This window comes from Zootoca vivipara, chromosome 2, assembly GCF_963506605.1.
Source record: "Zootoca vivipara chromosome 2, rZooViv1.1, whole genome shotgun sequence".
In the NCBI taxonomy this organism is placed as follows: domain Eukaryota; kingdom Metazoa; phylum Chordata; class Lepidosauria; order Squamata; family Lacertidae; genus Zootoca; species Zootoca vivipara.
In genome coordinates, this window is record NC_083277.1 from 97924956 (window position 1) to 97945929 (window position 20974).

The following is a 20974-nucleotide window of genomic DNA, read 5'->3' on the forward strand; positions in this document are numbered from 1 at the left end:
TGGCCATGAACAGCCATAAAAGGAAAAGAGAGCTTTGCTGCCGCTGTCACTAGAGAGATCCCCCTCCCCCATAAGCAGTGATTTGATCTTCTGTGCCTTTTCGTAATACAGTAATGGATTTGGACCCACGGAGCTCTGTTTAGCTCAGTTTTTCATTTATCCCAAAATGATTACACACCTCCTGTAAAATAGCAGCTGAAACCAGTGGGGCAGTTAGGTAATCTGTCTGTAAACCCTGATGTTGAAAAAAAATCCCCCCAAATATCTAGAACTCGCTTTGGTCATATATTTCTGAGCCCAATATCCGCCCCCTTGGGGAGAAAAGCCCAGAAAGTTATAGTTTGAACTATTTTTTCTTCTTTTATAAAGCATCTAAAGTGGCAAGCATGCCATGGAGAATAGAGAACGATGAAGGTTCTTGAGTAGCCAGGATAATCCAGAAAGCACAAAACACAAATTATGTGATCTTCTAAAATACAGATTTGCTCTGGAAATTATTGGTTGCCTCTTGTCCAGCCAGAAATGAATAAAACTTGGGGAGGGAGGACATGGCTGCTGCAGCAAATCTCAGCTCTGCTTACTTTCATAGGAACTTTCCATTTCACATGCACAGCTTGTTCCAAAGCTCTAGCACTTGGTGCAGGCTCTAGATACCCTCCACTTATGGAGACAACTTGCACAGTATCGTTTGCAGAATAGCTGAAAGCTTAAGTCTAGCAGAAGATCTATACAAAGCTCTGGCTCCTGACCCCCTTATCCCATGATCCTGATGCATGACATGTGACTCACTGGACTGAAAAGAACACATTGAAAATATAGATATAGCTACATTAGCAGTCTCCCCAGCTCAGTTTACCTCTCTTTTTTGGATCTCTTTTTGGACTGCAAAAAAAAAAATGTTGTCAAGCATCTGTCACAGAACTGGTGGGATGCAGCCAGCTTGCTGAGGCATAGAATCATAGAGTTGGAAGAGGAAACACCATCAAAACATTCTTGACATATGCCTGTCAAGCCTCTGCTTAAAGACCTCCAAAGAAGGAGACTCCACCATACTCCTTGGTAGCAAATTCCACTGCTGAACAGCTCTTACTGTCAGGAAGTTCTTCCTAATGTTTAGGTGGAATCTTCTTTCTTGTCGTTTGAATCCATTGCTCCGTGTCCGCATCTCTGGAGCAGCAGAAAGCAACCTTTCTCCCTCCTCTATATGACATCCTTTTATATATTTGAACATGGCTATCATATCACCCCTTAACCTTCTCTTCTCCAGGCTAAACATACCCAGCTCCCTAAGCCGTTCCTCATAAGGCATCGTTTCCAGGCCTTTGACCATTTTGGTTGCCCTCCGCTGGACACGTTCCAGCTTGTCAGTATCCTTCTTGAACTGTGGTGCCCAGAACTGGACACAGTACTCCAGGTGAGGTCTGACCAGAGCAGAATACAGTGGTACTATTACTTCCCTTGATCTAGATGCTATTCTCCTATGGATGCAGCCCAGAATTGTGCACTATCTACCCTATCCCATATTGCAAGCGGCAGCCATAAAACTTACTTTCTCCGGGCTTTGTTTTGTACATCTTAACTTTACTGTAAAATTCATCTGCTATTATACTGTCCAGCTACCTTTGGTTGGAGGGGTTCTCTCTAATTATTTTCTGGCGGAATGTTGCATTTATAATTTCATGTACGATTATTTAAAAGATCACAAGTGCCGTTCGTTCTGTAAACCCAAAGTGTCTGTTGCAAGGCCTGCTCAAACAGGAACACATCAACTCGATAATATCTATAGATCTGTGCAGGTAAGCATAAGCCAAAGTACGTTCAGCTCCCATGAGTGACAGCTTCTGCTAAATGTTGTAATAAATTAGGTACCTGCATCCATTGTACAAGTCCCATTGAAATGAATGGGATTTCCCCATGAGTGATGGGCCTGTCCCGTTCATCCATTGCAGCGGGGCTTGCACACAAAGCTCCTTTAATGAAATTATACCTTATGTGAAAGGGTCAAGTGTCCAAAGATGCCACAGGTAAGCTGTCTTATACAGTACCGAGTCCGATCACTGATTCATCCAGCTCAGTTTGGACTACACTGATGGAAAGCAGATAGCCGGGGTTTCTGATGAAGTTTCCCCAGCCTTAGCTGGAGATGCCAAGGAGCAGACATTGGATCTTTTCCTTGCAAGGCGTGTGTTGCTTTACAGCTGCTGCGGACCTAAACCAAAACTAGCAATATCCCCCGACCCCCAAGATACAGAGACCAGAATACTAGATCCTGATTTTATAATAATATATATAATCTTCTCTTTAACAGGAGCATATTAACATCCGCAGACATTGTCAGAATAATTATCATTAGAATAACAATAACAATAATAATAATAATTAATAATAAAAAAGGGTAGGAGGGGACAGGTGAGGAGAGTCTATAGTACACAGTCTTGTGAGGTCAGCGTAGCCTTTCGGAGCCTGCGCTGCCGTGGCCTTCAAGTGCCCCCTTCTGTATTTACACGCTTGCCTGGCATCCGCACCCCCAGCTAAGCTGGAGGGAAAACAGTGCATCGAACACAAAATAAAACCCATCAAATAGCCCCCTTACCCTCCCACCCCCATAAAACCTGCCTCTTTTTTTTGTCTCGTTTGCTTCTTTTTCCATAAAACTTCCCATCAGAAATACACTATTTACACATGAAATAAATAGAGCGGTAACCTGATTTGTGTTTGGCCTGCGGCAAACAGTCAGAGGTACTAGGGAAAGTATGGCTTGGATTCAAATCTGTACAGAGCCGTGTGGGGAGCCGGGATCAGCCTGCAACCCCGGGGCATGGCAAAGCCGGGAACCTTGCATATTTCAGGGCCTTGCATCCAACGGGCAGGAAACGGTGAGAGGAGATGGGCCCCCTTGCCACTGTCCCTTGGCCCTCCTATCCACCCCACCCCGCCAGCCGTTTTCCGGCCCTGGAGCAGTGGTTGCATCCCGCAGTCTCAGCATAAGATGGGCACGCCGTCTGCAGTCACGAGCCGGCCTGTGGTGGGGTCGTAGCTCCCTGCCAGGTAGTAGAGGTCTTGACGGTCCTGGTATTTCTTGCTGCGCGTCAGCTGCTCGTAGTGTTCGCGTTCTACCACCTGGCATTTGTGCGAGATGGTTTGGACGTCGTTCTCGTCCTCGTGGCACGACTGGTACAGCGCGTTCTGCAAGAAGGCCACATGTCAACATATTGCACCTCAGCATTGTGTTTTTTGCAAACAAAAGGGCCAAGGTGGACCCCAGGACCAAGTCCTCTGCGAAAAATTGTTGTTTGCCAGTCTGCCAGCACCCAGCATTGTGGGAATTTGCAGCTCAAAGCAACAAGAGATATGGAAAGCTGGGGTGCACACATTCCGGAAATCTCCCTCCCAGTGTGGTAGCATTAGCCAATTAGATTACAGTGGTAGGTACCTTGGTTCTCGAACATAATCCGTTCCGGGGATCCATTCAACTCCTGACCAAGGCGCGGCTTCCAACTGGCTGCAGGAGCTTCCTGCACTCAAGCGGAAGCTGCGTTGGATGTTCGGCTTCCGAAAAACGTTCGCAAACCAGAACACTTACTTCTGGGTTTGCGGCGTTCGGGAGCCAATTTGTTTGATACCTAAGCTGTTCGAGAACCAAGGTACCACTGTATGGGGCAAGTTCAACCAGCCTCCCCAGAGCTTGCTGGCCATGGCGCTTGTTGGCCCTCCACTCCTGGCTGCACATGGGACAGCAGGTGATTTCCCAGTGGACGCCAAACTACCAGCAGCTCATCCTTACTTTAGTTCAGAGCATGTGTTGTGTTGCTTTGTATAACTGTAGAGTTGGCATGGGCCACGAGTGTCATATAGCCAAAAACCCCTGCAACGCAGCAATCTTTTGCCCAACACGGGGCTCGATCCCACGGCCCTGAGATCAAGAGTTTTTATGCTCTTACCAACTGAGCTATCCCAGGTACTACTAGTTCAGCCACACCCTGTGCCCCTGTGCCTGCCTCCACCCTCCTTCCCCCCCACCTAAGTTCGCTTCCGGCACTTTCTGGCCTCTCACCTTGCCATCGCTATGCCGCTTGCCCAGCTTGGTCTCCTCAGGATGGTAGAACCACTTTACTTTGACAACCATGTTGCTGCCCCAGGATTCCCACATGCTCTCGATGCGGCCGATGTACGGCAGATGGGGTCGCCCGGCTGACAGGAAGACAGCACAGTCACCGATGCGCAGAGTCTCCTTGCCCCGTACAATTGCCTTGTAGAACAATTTCCGTGCTTTCCCCTTCATGCCACGACGCTGCAGGGAAGGGCAGAGCATGCTAAGGCACAGTAAACGGGCCTGCGTGTCGCATAGGGTCCCCACCACCACCACCCCGCCTTCCTACAGGCCCTGGTGGGGCTCTGCCACCTAAGGGATTCTGACTGTTGCCACGGAAACAGAGCCCTGCGTTTCAGCAGCAGAAGATGCCCTCCGCAGCCTGTAGCAACGGAGCACAAGTGGGGGGCCCACTCTGGATCAAAAGCAAGCTTGGCTTCAGCGAGAATCCCTGGGAGAGGATAATCAACAAAAAACCCAAATGGGGTTGCCAGGCGCCCTTTTATGTCCTGCGAGGTACATGGAACACAGCCTAGGGACAAGACACACAGCACATGGCTGGTGCCTCACACGGAGCAAGATAACTGAGTGCGCGAAAGAGAAGCAGCTCATTCCCACTGTACCCGCCAGAGCCTAAATGCAGACCCAGCCCACACCTCAGGAGAAAACTGGCTCCCGCCAGCCACTTGCAGGAGTCCGCTAGCCGTTACGAAACCTTGGTCGTGTTTCCACAACTGCAGAAACGCTTACAAAAAAATTGGCCGCCGTTGCAGATTTCCTGTGTGAAGTATCTGGGACAACTGAATGCCAGTTAGTAAAGACAGTGATCCCTTGCCAGCCTGGAGGATTCGGTGACCGCCGATGCATGGCAGCGAACTCCAGTCTAATCTTTGCGGGGCTCAGGAAAGCTCCAAAGGCTGTTTTGCAGCCCAGTTCTGAGCATATTTGTGTGGTTAAGTGATCATTTGGATGTACTTCTGAGCAAAGTGTGCCCTAATTTGTTAACCTGAGGCTGAAGTGTAAAAACAGGAATTCATGGTTCTTTTATCATAGAAAGAAGAGAAAGGGAACTTTGGTCTTTCCGCTAGGTCAGTTACAGGAAGGCAGTATGAAGAGCGGAGAAGGAAGCCTCCCAAGTTTAGCCTATCCTCCTGTTGAAATTCACAGAAAGACTTATGAACCGCTTCCTCCTACCATTTCCTTTCAGCTCTGTCACAATAGCTCTTGCCAAAACAAAGCCCCATTGATAGAGTTTTAACAACCAGACAAAGCAGATTCAAAAACATTTCCCTTAATTTGCATACTATAGTACAATCGCACCATATGGCATAGAATATATATATATATATATTTGGAGCAATGTTCTAAAAAGCTCTGATCCATTTCCCATACCTGAGTGGGATTCCCAGACCACTTCCAGAGCTGGCGTGCTGGCAGGAAAGCAGAGATCTTTGGCCGGTTTTCCACCGAGGGCAGCCTCTGCCGGCGGGAGAACTCTTTGGCTTTGGAGAAGCTCAGGGCCTCCTTGCGCCTGAGCTTGCCCTTGGCCCCAGCGCCAAAGCACCTCTGCAGGGTGCTGCCCTTGGAGCGCAGGGCTTCGGACTGAGCCAGCAGGGCTGGGACAGGGTGCGTCAGGCAGGTCTGCACAAGCAAGGTTGAGTCCTCGTCGTCGGAACTATAGGACGAGTCATTGTCTGATGAGCAGAGGCTGGACGTGGAGCCCGAGCCCGAGCTGGAGGAGGTGGACGATCCAGAGGACGACGACGAGACGGAAAGACGTGTCAGGAAGCGGGAGGGTACACTTCCTCTCAGGTCGTCCACCTCATCTTCATCCATGTCTGAGTAGGAACTGTGACAGTCGCTGTCGCAGTGTAGACCATACTCCGTTTGACCCGTGTACTTGCGCAGCGCCAGCCCCATGGGCAACGATGCGCTCTTCTTCTCCTTGATCCCCAAGGCCGGGTGAGCGTAGCCGTGGCCAGGCAGCGAGCCAAAGTCCTTGTCATTCATCAGCAAGGCTTTGCAGTTTTTGTTCTTGGGCGACGTCACACCCTCGTGGTCCAGCTTGACCAAGTACTCGCCGCCTATTTTCCGGCGCCCTCCCTTGCCCATCTCGACGTCCAACCGATCGGCCTTCTTGGCACGCAAAAGCTTCTGGGTGCACGGCAGAACCAGGCCGGCGTTTCCAAACGCCGAGTAGGAGTTGGCAATGCGGCTGAACGAGTCTGAGCCAAAGCCGTTGCCAAAAATGGGGGCAGCCACGCTGTGCACGGGGAAGAGCACCTCCTTGGCCCGCAGCTTCTTGCTGCTGCCATTGAGCTGGAAGAGGTTCTGCCGCATCACAGTGCTCTTGCTGGAGGTCTTGCGCTTGTTCTGAGCCACAGCTGACCAGCTCAACAGAGGGCTGGCACGGCGGCCCAGGAAGTGATCTCCAGGCAGGGCTTTTGAACTTGGGTGTAGCAGGTCAGATTTACCTGGTAGGAAAGGACAGGGTCAGAGAACAGGGTCAGAGAAATACTGGAATACCAACTGAGAAATACCAACTGTGCTAAGAAACTGCATTTAATCTCCCTATGTCATTCCCCCCATGCAACTGCTTTCATTTATTCTTGCCGGGGCATGGTCAGATGGGCTGAGCCAATAAGGACTACAGTAGACCCTCGGGTTACATTACTCTCAAGTAATGTAAACTCCGGGTTGCGAAAGCGGCAAACCCGGAAGTATTTTTATGGGTTCTGCTGCATGCACGGAAGCGCTCTATCGTGCCACATGCGTGCGCAGAAGCAGCTCCTCTGGGTACAGATTTTTTGGGGTGTGCACGGACCCCCAGAATGAGTTGAATTCGTATCCAGAAGGTCCACTGTATCCTCTTATGTATGCTTTTTTTTTATAAAGCCATCCAGAAAGGGGTGGGGAATGGAATGGGTGTTTTAAAAAAGTAGCTATTAAATAGGTAGCGATAACAGTTAGATGCGTGCCACGAATCTTGCAAGTGTCTGATTCAGACACTGTCAAAGTATTTCTGCAGAATGGCAAAAGGCAGGAAGCAGCAGCTCTCACTGTTCATTCACTTCTCCCTCCCCAGGAATCCATGACACAGCCCACCAGCACCCCTTGACTTGGAAACAATTCTCATTTGGCAGAAGAAATGCTGAGAGACAGGGTGAGGCCAAAAGAAGGGCCCTGCTTGTTAGAATCTCCCATGGGTCCAGTATAGGTTGCACTGACCTCACTTCTTTTTGCCCTTAGCAGCATCAATATATAGGCACATAATTGTGTTGTCCCTTGGAGTATATGATCCCTGATTGGCTGGGATCTCCTGAGGAGGAATGAAATGTAGGGGGGACCGAGGGGAGAAGGCCACCGAGGAAGCAGCAATAGTCTTTGAATAGTAATGAGCAACCATGAAAAAGGTTGGATTTGGGGCAGTTGCAGTCTAAAAAAAGAGTAAAACGTTTGGTACAGAGTTCACAGGGTTTCGTTTATAACTCTATTATATCTTGGTCTAACTCCCTTTCCCTGCTTTACTGTTACTCATCAAACCTGACCAGGAACTCCTGGTGTTCCACCCCAACTGATGTCCATCAACACTTTGTCAGGGTTCATGAACCCTGGCCCACCTTTTATGGTGCTGCTTCATTTTGTTGTCTACACACTGCTCTTTCCATAACTCAGAGGGACTTCTTCTTTTGCAGGTAGGGCTCCAAGTACTTCTGGATTACATAATGGACCTGGAGCAAGAAGCCAGCTATATTTTGTAATTTTATAAGCTATGTGACTTTGCTGCTCAGTATATCTTTTTTTACATGATCTGTGGTGTTTTATGCATTGTGACTTTGCTGTTATTTTTATTGATTACAGTCTAGTAATGATTTATTGTTGTTTTGGGGTGTGATTTTCTGTTTGATTATTATTTGCTGATACGTTAAGGGTTCATTTTATTGTGCAATATTGTATTTGAAACTGGATTATTGACTATTGCATTAAGCTGCTTATTTTTAGTCATATTTTTTGTTATGATTTGCATTGGATCAGATTGTTTATAGGACTTGTGATCTTTGTTGCATCTTTTATCATTTCTATGGCTTGTGAACTGCCTTGCGTGTAACAATGTAGAAAGGCGGTCTACATATTAAAAAGGAAGTTTGTTCAGCTGCAAAGTTTTACTGGGTAGCCTTGGGGCAAGTCACCCTCTCCGCCTAATCCCTCTCACAGGGTTTTGTGTGAGGATAAAAGGCAAGACAGAAACAGGATCTTTGAGCGCCTTTCTAATGAAAGGCAAGCAATGGAGAAATGACTTACCAGCTTTTTCCTTGCTCATTGCCTTCTTGCCGGTGCTTTTGGCTGACTCTGAGCTCTCACGCCCCTCAGTGCACAGGCTTGGTGCAGATTCACTGGAATGGGGAACATCACTGGAAGACCTCTTGTTGCGACGGCAGAAGGTGGAGACCAAGAGTGCAGGAGAAGGCTCTGTGCCTGTAGCAGAGAGGGGAGAGTTAGAAATCTCAAGGACAGATCCAGGTGAAAACTCACTAAGGGGTGCCTCCTGAATTCATAGGTTGGTGGCCCATCTGAATTTGCCTCTCATACTTTCTCCTGTGGCAATATTCATCTCCCGCTCTTCACAGTCATGTGCAGGCTGGCAAGATCCCCCTTGCACTGTAGACCAGAAAGCGCAGGGTGTTCTTGTACACCCAAAGGGAATGGCCACTGTGCCCAGAGCTGCAGGGAGTTTTATAACCAACCCAGCACAAGGTGCAGTGAAGCTGCACCCAAGGTGCAGATTGCAGCAAGGAAATTGCTCCTTAGCAAAAGCCCCAACATGGATGAGGCTCTGCATTACAACCTCTGCAGGTTTGGATCTGCTGAGGCAAAACAAAACACGGAAGCCCGTCAGGTACAACTGACCCTGCATTTGTCCCATCCAAGGATGCTTACACTGGATTTTGAAATCGGGTGGCAACATGCGGATATTAGACACTGCAATGTGGCCTGTGTCCCCATCGTCGAATTCTACCAGCACCGATTCTGCATCATCCTCTTCATCGCTTGAGGAACCTGTGGGACAGAATCTGTGTTAACTTTGGGGGCAGACAAACGCACACGCACATGTTTGGCATGTGACCTGGTTGCTCGCTGCATGCTTAACTCTTCCCCGCCTTGGGGTCTCTATTGGCCAGCCCCTCTCACCTCGAACGACATTTCCTGGGTAGAGGCAGCGGGACTTCTGGCTCCAGTAAGCACAGACTCGGGTGCCAGGTGGGAGGTTGTGACTTGACTGCGGCCGCACATCCAGAACCTGGGAAGAAACAAAAGGTCCTGGTTGGCAGGTGTTCTCAGCAAGGCACAGTTGCTGCCACTACTGCCTAGCCAAGGGCAAGGCTTCATGTTGTATATCATAGAGTGACTGTCAAGGATAAGATGGAACACGCTTGGCAGAACGGGGTGTGTGGTGAGGCTCTAGTATTCAAGCCACCAGCATTCCATGCCTTGCATGGCTATCTGCTCATCTGCCATGGTCTCCAGTCACGTTCTCTTTCCTCGCATTCTGCCTAGACACTGAGTGCTGCCCTTTCCCTCCAACTTTTACAAAGCTCCTTACTTTCCAAACACTCCAAGATTTGGTGTGGAAAAACCGAAAGTTGCCAATGGCAGACGGACCGCAGAATCAGTAACTGGGCATTATTGATTTGATTAGCACAGTTTATTAACACTGAGCTGATGTTTCCTTAGTGTCGGAACTGCTTGGATTCTAAAAGTCTGCACCAAGTGTGATGAATATGTCTTAGTACAACACAAGCATCAGCTAAGGCTGTCTCCTCACTGGGGGATGGGAGCACAGCACTATCAAAATGAACATCAGCTTTTCATACATCCTGTTAGGCACTGTGATGCACAGCTGGGAAGAAAGGGAGGCATCCTGTCCCCCAGGTCCTTGAAAGCAAGAAGTCAAGGTGTGGCTACAAACTCTATGCAAGCCTCACAATACCGCCTGGTGGAAGAGCTGCACTGAAGCTAGGCAGACCATGACAAATCCTGTGCACTGTGCAAGTGCATCTAATCCCTCCCAGTTAGCATTGTGTTGTGTTGTCTTTATATATCACTTTTGGGCCCCCAAAGCACTGAAAAGAATCATGTAGACATGCCCCTGCCTGAATGCATCTTGCCCTTTGCCCTACAACCACACTATCTCAGGCCCCGGTACCCAGAAGGCATGCACCTCCTGAGTGTACCTTGCTTGCCTCAGCAAAAATGCTTCTCTCCAGTGTGCTGTGCCAGCTTGCGCGTTGCACATTTCCACAGGGGAGCAGCACTCTTTGCTCCCTGCCTCACAGGTAAATCCCAGATTCATGAATGCACCACTTGCTGTTGCTCCCAGTTGCATTCACAGCCCAGCTTCTCCGCCCCAATTGCCTAAGCAGGCCTGATTAATCCCAGGCCATGATCTGCAGGGACTCACCGCCTCCTGCAGCAGCTGCTCCTGGGAATAGATCCTCTGCCGGTTCCCTCGCTCTCCCTCAATGACGATGCTGTAGCTACGGGAGGGACAAATCAATGGCAGATATTTATACAGCTGAAGATCTGAAAGGCTGGAAAAGAACTCTGCTTGGCTCATTTTGACAAGATGTGAAATGGGACATTCAATCCTCGGTTTGCAGGGGAGGGAACAGAGCGCTTGCCTTTTGGCCCAGCTCAGTGCAGTTGGGAGCGCATGGTGCTCACTGCTCAGTCCACAGGTCCATAGGAGTAGGAGGCGAAGAGCACTCGGTGCTCAATTTGGGGACAGAAAGGGTGCTAAAGCTTGGTTCAGGAACGGAGGAAAAACATGCTACAGGGATAAACAGCGCAACCCAATAGTATAATTACTCAGAAGTAAGTCTCACCTCTGTGAGGCTTACTTACAGGTAAGGAAACACAGGAGTGGAAGGCCAATGCTTTTATGGAGCAGCACATTTCAAAGTTAGCCATTTTAATGCAGGGCAAGTGGCTATTACTCTTATTCTGCAGACAGGTAAAAGCTTGCCCGAGACCAAACCAGAAACTTATGGTAGAAGGGGCCTCTGAACTTTCACATCCATCTGTTCTCTGCACCACAGAGGCTACAGTGTGCTTTTTGTTCAGAGCAGCGGGATGGGTAGGCGGAGGGAAAGCATTGGCTTTGAATTGCCAAGTATCAGGATGGAGATCACCTGCCACTCTGTTTGCGGGTGAGGAAGACAGGGCCACGATACTGAATTGAGATCATGTGAACATTGCAGCATGTTGCCTTGGGGGAGGGTGGTGGTGTTACTTTAAAGCAGAGACGGGGAAACTTGTAGCCCAGCAACATCTGTAGTCTACACCTATCATCTCTGAACACATGCTGGTTGGGTCTCATGGAGTAGCGGTCTCACAACATCTATAAGGCCATGGTTTTCCCATCTCTCCCTTTCAAGCAGGGTTTCCCCAAACTTGGGTCTCCAGCTGTTTTGGGACTACAACTCCCATCATCCCTAGCTAACAAGACCGGGTGTTCAGGGATGATGGGAATTGTAGTCCCAAAACAGCTGGAGACCCAAGTTTGGGAAACCCTGCATTAAAGGAAAGGGTACAAAGGGACTGCAACTGTCTGCAGGCACAAAGGAGGAAGGATGCCCCAGAGAGCAGAGGAAAGGAACTGCCTGCCCCCTTAAATATTTGTGTGCTGCCATTTGATCTTTGCAAGAAATGACGACCCCACTCTCCTTGCATCTCTTGCCCATGTTTGTGCCTGGAAAAATGGGGGTTCTTACATGTCTGGTGGCTGCAAACTCTTCACACTCCCGGCGTAGAGCAGGCTGTCCTCTTTGGGAATGAGCACGCGCAGTCCATCCTGGAGATCCTCCTTATGAATGGTGCATGACTGGGCTGCAGCCAAACAAGGCAGAGCAAGGCATGAATCCACAGCTCACACTGCTCCCCAGTTGCTTTAAACCAGCATGATTCTCAACTCTCCCTCCCTCTCTAGTTTGGAATCTGCCTCCAGGATATGACAAAAGCTTTTATTAAAAAGGAATATCCAGCTGGCCAGCAAGCACCTTCATTTAGGACCTGCAGCTCTTAAGATTGCATCCCTTGCAGCGAGTACACAACAGGGGGTGGGCTTGCAGACTGCTTAACAAACTTCATTACCGCAGCTCTTGGGGGATGTTTTCCCCAGCCTCGTTCACATGTGGAGACTGGAGCAGAGCCAAGAATTGCACCCAGTGGTGTGGACTCTAATACCTGGCATCATCCCAGAGCTGCTCAACAGAATCCTATCTGCACCTCCCAGCGACCCACTGCAGCAGTCTTGCTCTGCACCCCTGTCTGCCCCATCTCAGATTTCCCTTCAGCAGCAGCTTATGTGCCACCACCACCACCCTCCATCTCGAATACTTTTTCCTTCTTTCATCTGCCTTTGCTCTTGACCAACAATCTGTGTGGTTCACACACATGCAGAGAGAGAGAGACTCTACTGGCCCCTGCTCCCACCCCCAGCAACTGAATGCTAAACTGCGAGGGAGCGCCAAAACTCACCAGGGGCCATGTCTTGCTCCGTCCCAGTGGGGGGCATCTCCTCCTCTTCAGAGAAGCTGCTGTTATCGTCAAACTCAAAGTGATCTTCAATGGCGAAGCTCTCCATCAGCCGGCTGACCGCCCGGCCTTTACACTGCAAAAGCCAAGGAGAAAATGTATCCCACGTGACAAACTGTCTTTGTCCAAGGCGCGAAGGGATGGAACAAGGGTCTCCTAAATCCCAAATCAACAGTGAAACCTCCACACCACCCTGACCTTTGCTAGATGGGGCCATTTTCTGCTGGAAGAGTTCTCAGGGCAGTCAAGGGAGTTCTCACCCAGCAAATACCCTGACAGCAGCAAGGCAGATCTGAGCCATCAGCTCCTCCTTGGAAGAAAATGGCGGCAGCCATAGGACCCTTAGGAGGGGGGCAAGTGGTGCTGAGCTACCCATGCCCTACATTGCAGGAGGTGGCAGCCGTTTCCTACCTGCTTGCTGACCACCTTGTTCTTGACCTTGGCCAGCTTCTTGCCTTTGCTGAGGATGGCCTTGGCATTGCGGGGAGAGAGCGCCAGTGCCCCATTCTTTCTCTGCCAAGAGGGAGGGAGGGGAAAATGGGGTTAGGGAAAAGGCCAGCCAGCAGAGAGATCCCCGGGCAAAGGAGCAGTGCTCTGCAGAATACCTACCCCGACACGAATGCCTTTCTCTTTTTTATTTAAAAATAAAAACTTTATTTATAAATTTTTAACAAAAAAAATATCGACATTTCTAGTTTAACAATCTCTTCATCTAAAACTTTCCCTCCCTGCATGCTTCCCCCAAAATTTCAATTTAGGCTGCATATTAACGTTATTTTATACCTTTGCCTTATCACAAAAGAACAACAGAAAGTTCACCCCCACTGCTGTCCTTACTCATATCCTATTTACATGAGTTTTTACGTATTCTGCAGTCATTTCCCAATCTTCTTTAAAACTGGTCTCTTTCTGATCTCCAATTCTACGCGTCAATCCTGCAAATTCTAAGATCCACCCCCTTCCTCAATGCCTTATACCAGGCATAGGCAACCTTGGCTCTCCAGATGTTTTGGAACTACAACTCCCATGATCCCTAGCTAACAGGGACAGTGGTCAAGGATCATGGGAGTTGTAGTTCCAAAACATCTGGAGAGCCAAGGTTGCCTATGCCTGCCTTATACCTAGAAGGGGCCAGTCTGCATGGCAGGAACACCGCCCTGTTGCACCCAGCTTGCTCCAGCCCATTGGGTCCCACCTTCCTTCCAGGGACAGCGCCCCTGGCACCCCTCACTCCCTTGAGGAACACCTCCAGTGTGGCTCTTTGCGCGCCTGCTCACCCTGAGGGCCGACTGCAGCACCTTGCTCTTCCGCGTGGCTTTCTTGAGGCGTTCACTGTTGAGCTTTCCTGTGTCATCCCGGCTTGCAAACAGTCGGCTGCCAGAGAAGAGCCCCTCGTTCGCAGCCGATGTCCCAGGCCCGCACTGCAGCTCCTTGGCCTTGCTCTTCAACTTCTTCTTGCTGGAAGCCTCGCAAGAAGCTGCCCGACAGACGGGCACTTTTTCCAGCCTCCCTACACCGGGCTTCACTGGGCGCCGCTTGATTTTGACTTGGCCCTCGGGACTGGGGATCCGGCAGGGTCCTGTGTGGGTACAAAAGAGTATAAGAGTTTTTGTGTTTTTGATACCTTGCCTTGGCCAGGTCTTCCTTTCTCCTTGCACAGCCCGGCTCATACAACAGGAATAAGTATAATGCAAGTCCAGATTTTGGGCAGCCCCATATCCATTAGCAGCTTGTGGGCCAGTCTGATAGCCTCCCCCCTTTCTGTGGGGGCTTTGCTTTTGGCATGCAGTGTGGTACCAGAAGCTGGATCTCAGATCCTCCCTTGGAGCTTACAGGACGGGCGCCTACAGATTCCCTGTAATTTATGAGTTCCCTGTAATGGATCCTTCATTGCCATCTTGCATCCATCCTTGTGCATGAGTAAAATTAGAGCCATGTACATACTATACCTTTAAAGCACGTTCTCTGCACTCACAGAATTTTGGGCACTGTAGTTTAAGGGTTGCTGGGAACAGTAACTCTGGGAGGGATAAACTACAGTGCCCAGAATTCTTTGAGAGGGAAAATGTGCTTCGAATGTGCTTTAAGGGCATAGTGCATACACAGCCACAATTTGGCAGGATAAGACTGACTGGGAAGACAGGAGGACCTGATGCAATCTTAAGTTATTTTCTCACCAGGCTTCAAGGCCTTCTCTGCCAGCTGGGATGAATCCTGAATCTTACCAATAACATTTTGCCACTTTTTATTTCACATTACCTAGCAGCCCCTGCCTCTCCTTTTTCTTCTTTGCCTTCTGATTCGCTTCCATCTTCACCACCGAGGAAGGAGAGGGGCCAATCACAGCAGGGTTTACTGTCACGTGAAGGGTGGAGCTGGTGTCGCTGGTCAAGTCGTCACCACCACCGTCGTCCTCGCTTTCGTAGTCTTTGTGGCGATTGTCATCTGCGGGCAGAGGTGAATCATGAGAAATGGGAGGGAGGGAGCAGGCCATCTCAAGATGGGGAAGGGACTCAGAGGACATTATGGACAATAACGGGGAGGGGATGCAAGGCATTCTACATGATGCCTCACTACACTGATGTTCACGCTTCTGTCATCAAGGCACACCCAAGAGAATCGCCGCGTTGTTTTTGAGGCCTATACCCTAACAGGAACATAGAAGCGAGAGTTCAAAGCCAGCGGCTCGCAAAACATTTTATACATCTTGTTTGGGGCATTTTATTGCACTGCCTCTTTTTTAATGAATTTTTGGCAGCAGTCCACCATTTGGGAACCATTGGATTTGAGGACTTAATGCAGGAGGAGCTCCTGATAAACTGCCCTGGGGTGCTCATCATGGGTACAACAGTGGGGCAGAAGTTCTTCCAAATGTAATGAAAAAACAAACAAAAACAAACACACAACTTGGAGGGTGTTTCGGGCCTCGCAACTGCCTCCTCCCCTCTGTCAACCCCGCAGCAAATCTGGCCTGCGTATCCTCCTCCCCCTCTCCCAACCTGAGTTCTTACATCCTGGCTCTTGCCCCTTTTGACAATGTCCCTTTGTTCTTTTGGCTTTGGGGAGTGGAAGCAGGATTCCTGTCTCAGCCTTGGCTTCCTGATAAGATGCCCCAGAAGCTCCAAGGGAAACCCATAAGGCTGCAGTCAAACTGGAGCGGACATTGGCCCCAGCAAAGGCCAGCACGTGCAGCTATTTTTAAATTCCACAGCTTCCTCTGCTTGCCAGGAGGAAATGCGCTGAGCGGCAAAAGCTCCTGGCCAGAGCAGAAGATAACAGTTTTTTCCCTGGAGGATGGACTTGCTCCGTGAATGGCTTGGGAGCGACTAATTGCGCTTTGCCTTTCCCTAGTGGGAAGGTGGGAGGGCCGGTCGGGATTCTGTGTCTTATGAGTCCAGCACACTGCCCTACAGGACACACACATACTCCCTCCTTTCCACAGGGCCGGAGGTCAGCAAGTGTCCCAGGGCCTGTTTTAGCAGTTACAGGCAGAGCAAGACAACAGCTTCAAAGTTACTAACATCCTCTTCACCTCTTACTTAAGAACATTTAGTTACTAGTTACTACTTGATCGCAAGAAAACTGCTAAGTGGCTTACAAAGACATAAAATAAAACAATACCGTTGTGGATAAAACTCAGTTAAAAAAATATCCAGAAGAAAATTAAAACCAACAGTTGCTGAAAAGAGATGAAACACACAGCTACATGTCTGAAGAGGCTTGCCTAAAGAAACAATGGTTTAAGCAGGGACACACACAAAAAGAGTACAGTGAAGGTGCTTTGCCTGTTGTCAACAGGCAGGGAGTTCCAAAGTGCAGGTGCTGCCACACTAGAAGACTGATTTATTTTGAGTGTGGAATGAGGATTTTGCAGCACCTGTAACAGTGCCACGTCTACAGATCGAAGTGGTCAAGTGCAATATGAGGCAAGGTGATCCTGCAAGTCAACTGCTCCCAAGCTGTTAAGGGCTTCGTTTACTAATAGCAACATGCTGGTAGCAAACAGGCAACTGGCTCGCATCTCTGACCAGAAGTGCCAACAGGGTCTACACCGTTGCCAACCTTTGCTTCCCAGCGAACCCCACCCTTTTCTACCGCCATCCATACCTGCATCAGTATTTCCTGTGCTTGGCTTGACCTCTGAGGTAGTGAGGTCCTGCTGTGGGTATTTGGCAGAAGGCATTGCTTTGGAGCTCTTGGGCCGGGAGAGTTTCTTTTGGATCCTGGTACCAGGGCTGGGCTCTTTCCGTCGGAATGGGCCAATGTTTGCGGGCAAGCCTTTGCTCTTGACCTTCTGCTTGAGATGGGAGACCTTGTGCACCACGGTGGAAGCCAGCTTGCTTTGGGAGCTGCTCTTCTTGCAACGCACCTTCTCCTGCAGCATGGAAACAAACACGAGTCACTACGGTCCAAAAGATGCCTTCTCCGCCATCTCCCACTCCCTCCCGCTCACATCTGTTTCTTACGATCAGGGTATTGGAAAGGACAGTGGGGTTGGGATTTTATTGGCCACCACCAGCACTTAAACTGGATTTGCTCTATCCAAACCTTCCATCGAGTGTGCCGAGGAAAAACTTCTGCACCTTACTCTGACCATTCTGATCTAAGGAAGCCCCGCTCCCATTGTCTTATCAGCATAAGCATCCCTGCATTTTAAAACCACAACCTCCATTTTCAGGCCTGACAACATCTAGTTACAGGTGGGTAGCCGTGTTGGTCTGACATAGTAGAAACAAAAAATTTAAAAAATTCCTTCCAGTAGCACCTTAGAGACCAACTAAGTTTGTCATAGGTATGAGCTTTCGTGTGCATCTGAAGAAGTGTGCATTTTTTTGTTTCATCTGCTATCCAGTTTCTTTTAAACATTGGAAGGTGGCAATCAGGAATCGCCAGGCCTCCTTGAGCCTCTTAAAAATATAAAAGTGTTATGTACATTGCCGGTTTAAAACATTTTTTTGTAGTATTTGGCCACCTGCAAAAAACAACAACACCCAACCCATAAAAATCCTGTGTCATGGTAACCCAATTTCCATAAAGGGGAATTTTGGGGAAGGGTCACAGCATAGGGATAAAGCATTGGCTTTGCAGGCAGAACATCCTAGGTTCATATCCTGGCATACCCAGGTGGTGGGGGGGGGGGAGTGAACCCAGCCTGGTACCCTGGGGAGCTGCTGCCAGTCAGTGTAGACAGTACTGAGTAAGATGGACCAATGGCCTGGTTCAGTAGAAGGCAGCTTCCTATATGATCAGTAAATGAAACCCAGATTGTACAATTGTGCATATTTCTGCCTTACTTTGCATATTGGGGGGGGGGGGGGTAAGGAGGACCGCAACATACTGGAAGACGAAGGAGATGTGACTATCTCACATATGAAGATATAGCATCCCAGAGATCGCACTAAGCCAGTCCTTGGGGCCTAAAGCCATAGCTGTCAAGTTTTCCCTTTTCTCGCGAGGAAGTCTATTCAGCATAAGGGAATTTCCCTTTAAAAAAAGGGAGAACTTGACAGCTATGCCTAAAGCAGGCATCCCCAAACTTGGGCCCTCCAGATGTTTTGGACTACAATTCCCATCATCCCTGACCACTGGTCCTGTTAGCTAGGGATCATTGGACCTTGTTTGCTGTGCATTATGGGCCTATGGCCGAAATAAAGTTTATCTATCTATCTAGGGATCATTGGAGTTGTAGGCCAAAACATCTGGAGGGCCGCAGTTTGGGGATGCCTGACCTAAAGCATCGTGGCTGATGTGGCAAATGTCTTCCCCATCTGACTGGCTTTGGAAGGCAGGGGCAGTGTGTCAATGGCTCTGATCAGGCCCAGCTTGTTCACTGACATAGTGGGCTACTTTTTACTCAACGATCAGGAAGGTGAAAGAATGAAGAGGATGGCTGTGCTAGATAAGGCTCTGTGCTGGACTCACCTGGGAGTTTTTAATGCCACCATAAACAGTCTCTGATATTTTCCTTTTCTTCTTCTTCGGCTCTCCCTCAGCCCGCAGCTCTGCACACAGCAGAGATAAGCTGGCCTTTACTGACCTGTGAATGGGAAAGAATGCTCAGTTTGGAGAAAGACAATTCAGCTCACTGACTCCTCCATTTGGGGGGTGGAGGCCATGGGGTGATGAGGTGCAGGGGTGGAGCCTTATACAAAGGAAGGAATTTTTTACCTAGGTTTTCAGGATGGAATGAGCACACACAGACATACACATGTTCTCAGCATTCTGCAATTCCATGCAGCATCAATTACCATGAAACATTGGGGGAATAATTGTGGCTACTGCTGCCTGCCTAGCCCCGCGCTCCTGTCTTCCATTTCCTTCCCCCAGTTAATTCACACTCATTCCAAGTTCTCTTCCATAACAAGGGTTAAAATGTGTTGGATCAGAAGGACACACACAACTTTTAAACAAACTTGTACAATAGAAGCCCATTTTGTGCTGAGATTTTTTTTTCGGTTTGGCACAATTTATTTTGAGCGCGAAAATCAATATTGCCTTGGTCTACAGGATCTGGGAACTTCCTTCTGGTAAAACAGTATGGACCTGCCTCATTATAACCATTATATGCCCCTGAGTCCAAGGTTGCCATATATGGGTGGAGAGTGCCAGGCAAATGTTCAAGTTCAAGTCCCCGATCTCTACCCTTTGATCCAGCTGTCTTGGTGCTGGGTGCTCACTAAAGATTCTAAGAACCTCAGAGCATTTCTTCTGCCTTTGGGGAAGAGCTGGGAACTTCCTTCTTCCTCCCCCCCCCCTGTGCAGGAGGGCACAGCAGGAACTAGGTGCCAAGACATCTGGGTTTTATTGAACTCCCCTGTTTCCTCAGGAAGCCGCTTGGATGGAGACTGAATTGTGGTAGCTGTGTAAAACCGGAGACCCAATTTCTCCTGACACATACAAGGACTAGTTAGTATTACTAGAAAAAGGTCTGAGGCTTTGACAGGCAGGGGAGCAGTATGTGTGTGTGTGTGTGTGTGTGTGTGTGTGTGTGTGTGTTTAAATACACCTCTATGTTCTGTGCACACATTTACACCTCACTTGGATTCTGCTTGCACCTCTGTTTCCATAGAGAGAAAAACCAGAATGCAACTTTTAAAACAGAAAGGGTCACATCAAACAGATAGAATCGGGTATCTAAATGTGGCCAAATCAAGTTTGCAAACCCTTTCCCCAAAGCAGGGAAGGTTTACATTCCTCCCTAAGGGGCGAGGAGACTGAATGGATTCCCTTTGTGCGATGCTCAGAAAACGGGGAAGAGATCATTACTGAGTAAAGAGCCCTGCTTTGCGCCCTTGTCAAATGTCACCCATCTTCACCAAGTGAAATCGAAGAGTGCCTCCCTTATGGATCGAAAGGTATATATATGAGGGTTTATGTAGGGAGTCTAGCAAGACAAGGTGCTTCGGGGGTGGGAGTAAAGCAGCTGGAGGGTCTTCTGCGCAAGACAAGAGTCCGAGCTGATGCCAGTGTTGAGGGCATGCTCCCACACACCTTCCTTCCTTCCCTGGTTCCTTTAGGTGGGGAAGATGGCATGCTGCATCCCTCCCACATGTCCTGTTGCTGCTTTAGGAAAAGGGAGGAGGAGATTCCTGGACTTTTCATGCCTTCCAGCAACATTCCGGAGCGGCTGCCACTTCTGCTGCAGCTCATTAATTCACCAGCTATTGGGAGGGAGTGGGGGGGGCGCTTCGGGACAATCGCTTCTTTCAGCTGAGCTTGTCAGAAGGGTTTATGTGCAAGGGGATTGCCAGGGGAGCTACAGTGGAGCTCCTGCCCGGGCAGCTTAACTCCCTCAGCACTGGAGGGGTGGCAGCGCATGTTGTGTAAGCGGTTTCGGTGCCGCTCTTGTGGTCTTGGCTCTGAGGGAACAGGTTTTATGGGCACGCCTGGGTGGACGTGGGTCTTGGGGGGAACCAAGAAGCTGGGTGAGGCGTGCCTCTCTCCGATACGCACAATGATAAGAGCCCTGTTCAGGCGCTTGTACAGACTTAAAAGGGGGTGTGGGGGGGGCACATGGTGACATCACTTCAAAACTCTGCACATTTTTGAGGTGACTCCCAAAAAGACCAGGAGGCTTTCTCTTAGGGATAACTACGGTAGATGTACCCCCCCCCCCAAAGCAGACAAATTTATTTTCATATGCAACAGCCGCAGCGAGAATACTATATGCGCAAAAAATGGCAAGATGCGGTGGTACCTACTAAAGAGGACCGGCAGGTGAAATTGACGGAATATGCCGAACCGGCACATTTAACAAGTAAAATCGGGGATCAGGAGGAGGCAGACTTT

The 20974-nt window shown here is 49.2% G+C and overlaps 1 protein-coding gene across 9 annotated transcripts in view; it reads right to left on the reverse strand.

Annotated features, from left to right (window-relative positions):
- Positions 1–2269: 2269 nt before the first annotated feature.
- Positions 2270–20974, reverse strand: part of BAHCC1 (BAH domain and coiled-coil containing 1) — a 158782-nt gene continuing 140077 nt past the window's right edge. For all 9 annotated transcript variants that reach the window (XM_060271943.1, XM_060271945.1, XM_060271948.1 and 6 more), the window contains 14 exons: positions 18608–18722; positions 16793–17060; positions 14945–15130; positions 13963–14264; positions 13097–13198; positions 12629–12761; positions 11863–11977; positions 10551–10626; positions 9281–9389; positions 9029–9148; positions 8393–8566; positions 5483–6564; positions 4055–4291; positions 2270–3186 (listed from right to left, as the gene is read on the reverse strand). In XM_060271943.1, coding sequence (XP_060127926.1) covers positions 2980–3186; positions 4055–4291; positions 5483–6564; positions 8393–8566; positions 9029–9148; positions 9281–9389; positions 10551–10626; positions 11863–11977; positions 12629–12761; positions 13097–13198; positions 13963–14264; positions 14945–15130; positions 16793–17060; positions 18608–18722 — 3226 coding nt within the window. In that variant the 3' untranslated portion in view covers positions 2270–2979. The remainder of the gene's footprint in view (positions 3187–4054; positions 4292–5482; positions 6565–8392; positions 8567–9028; positions 9149–9280; positions 9390–10550; positions 10627–11862; positions 11978–12628; positions 12762–13096; positions 13199–13962; positions 14265–14944; positions 15131–16792; positions 17061–18607; positions 18723–20974) is intronic.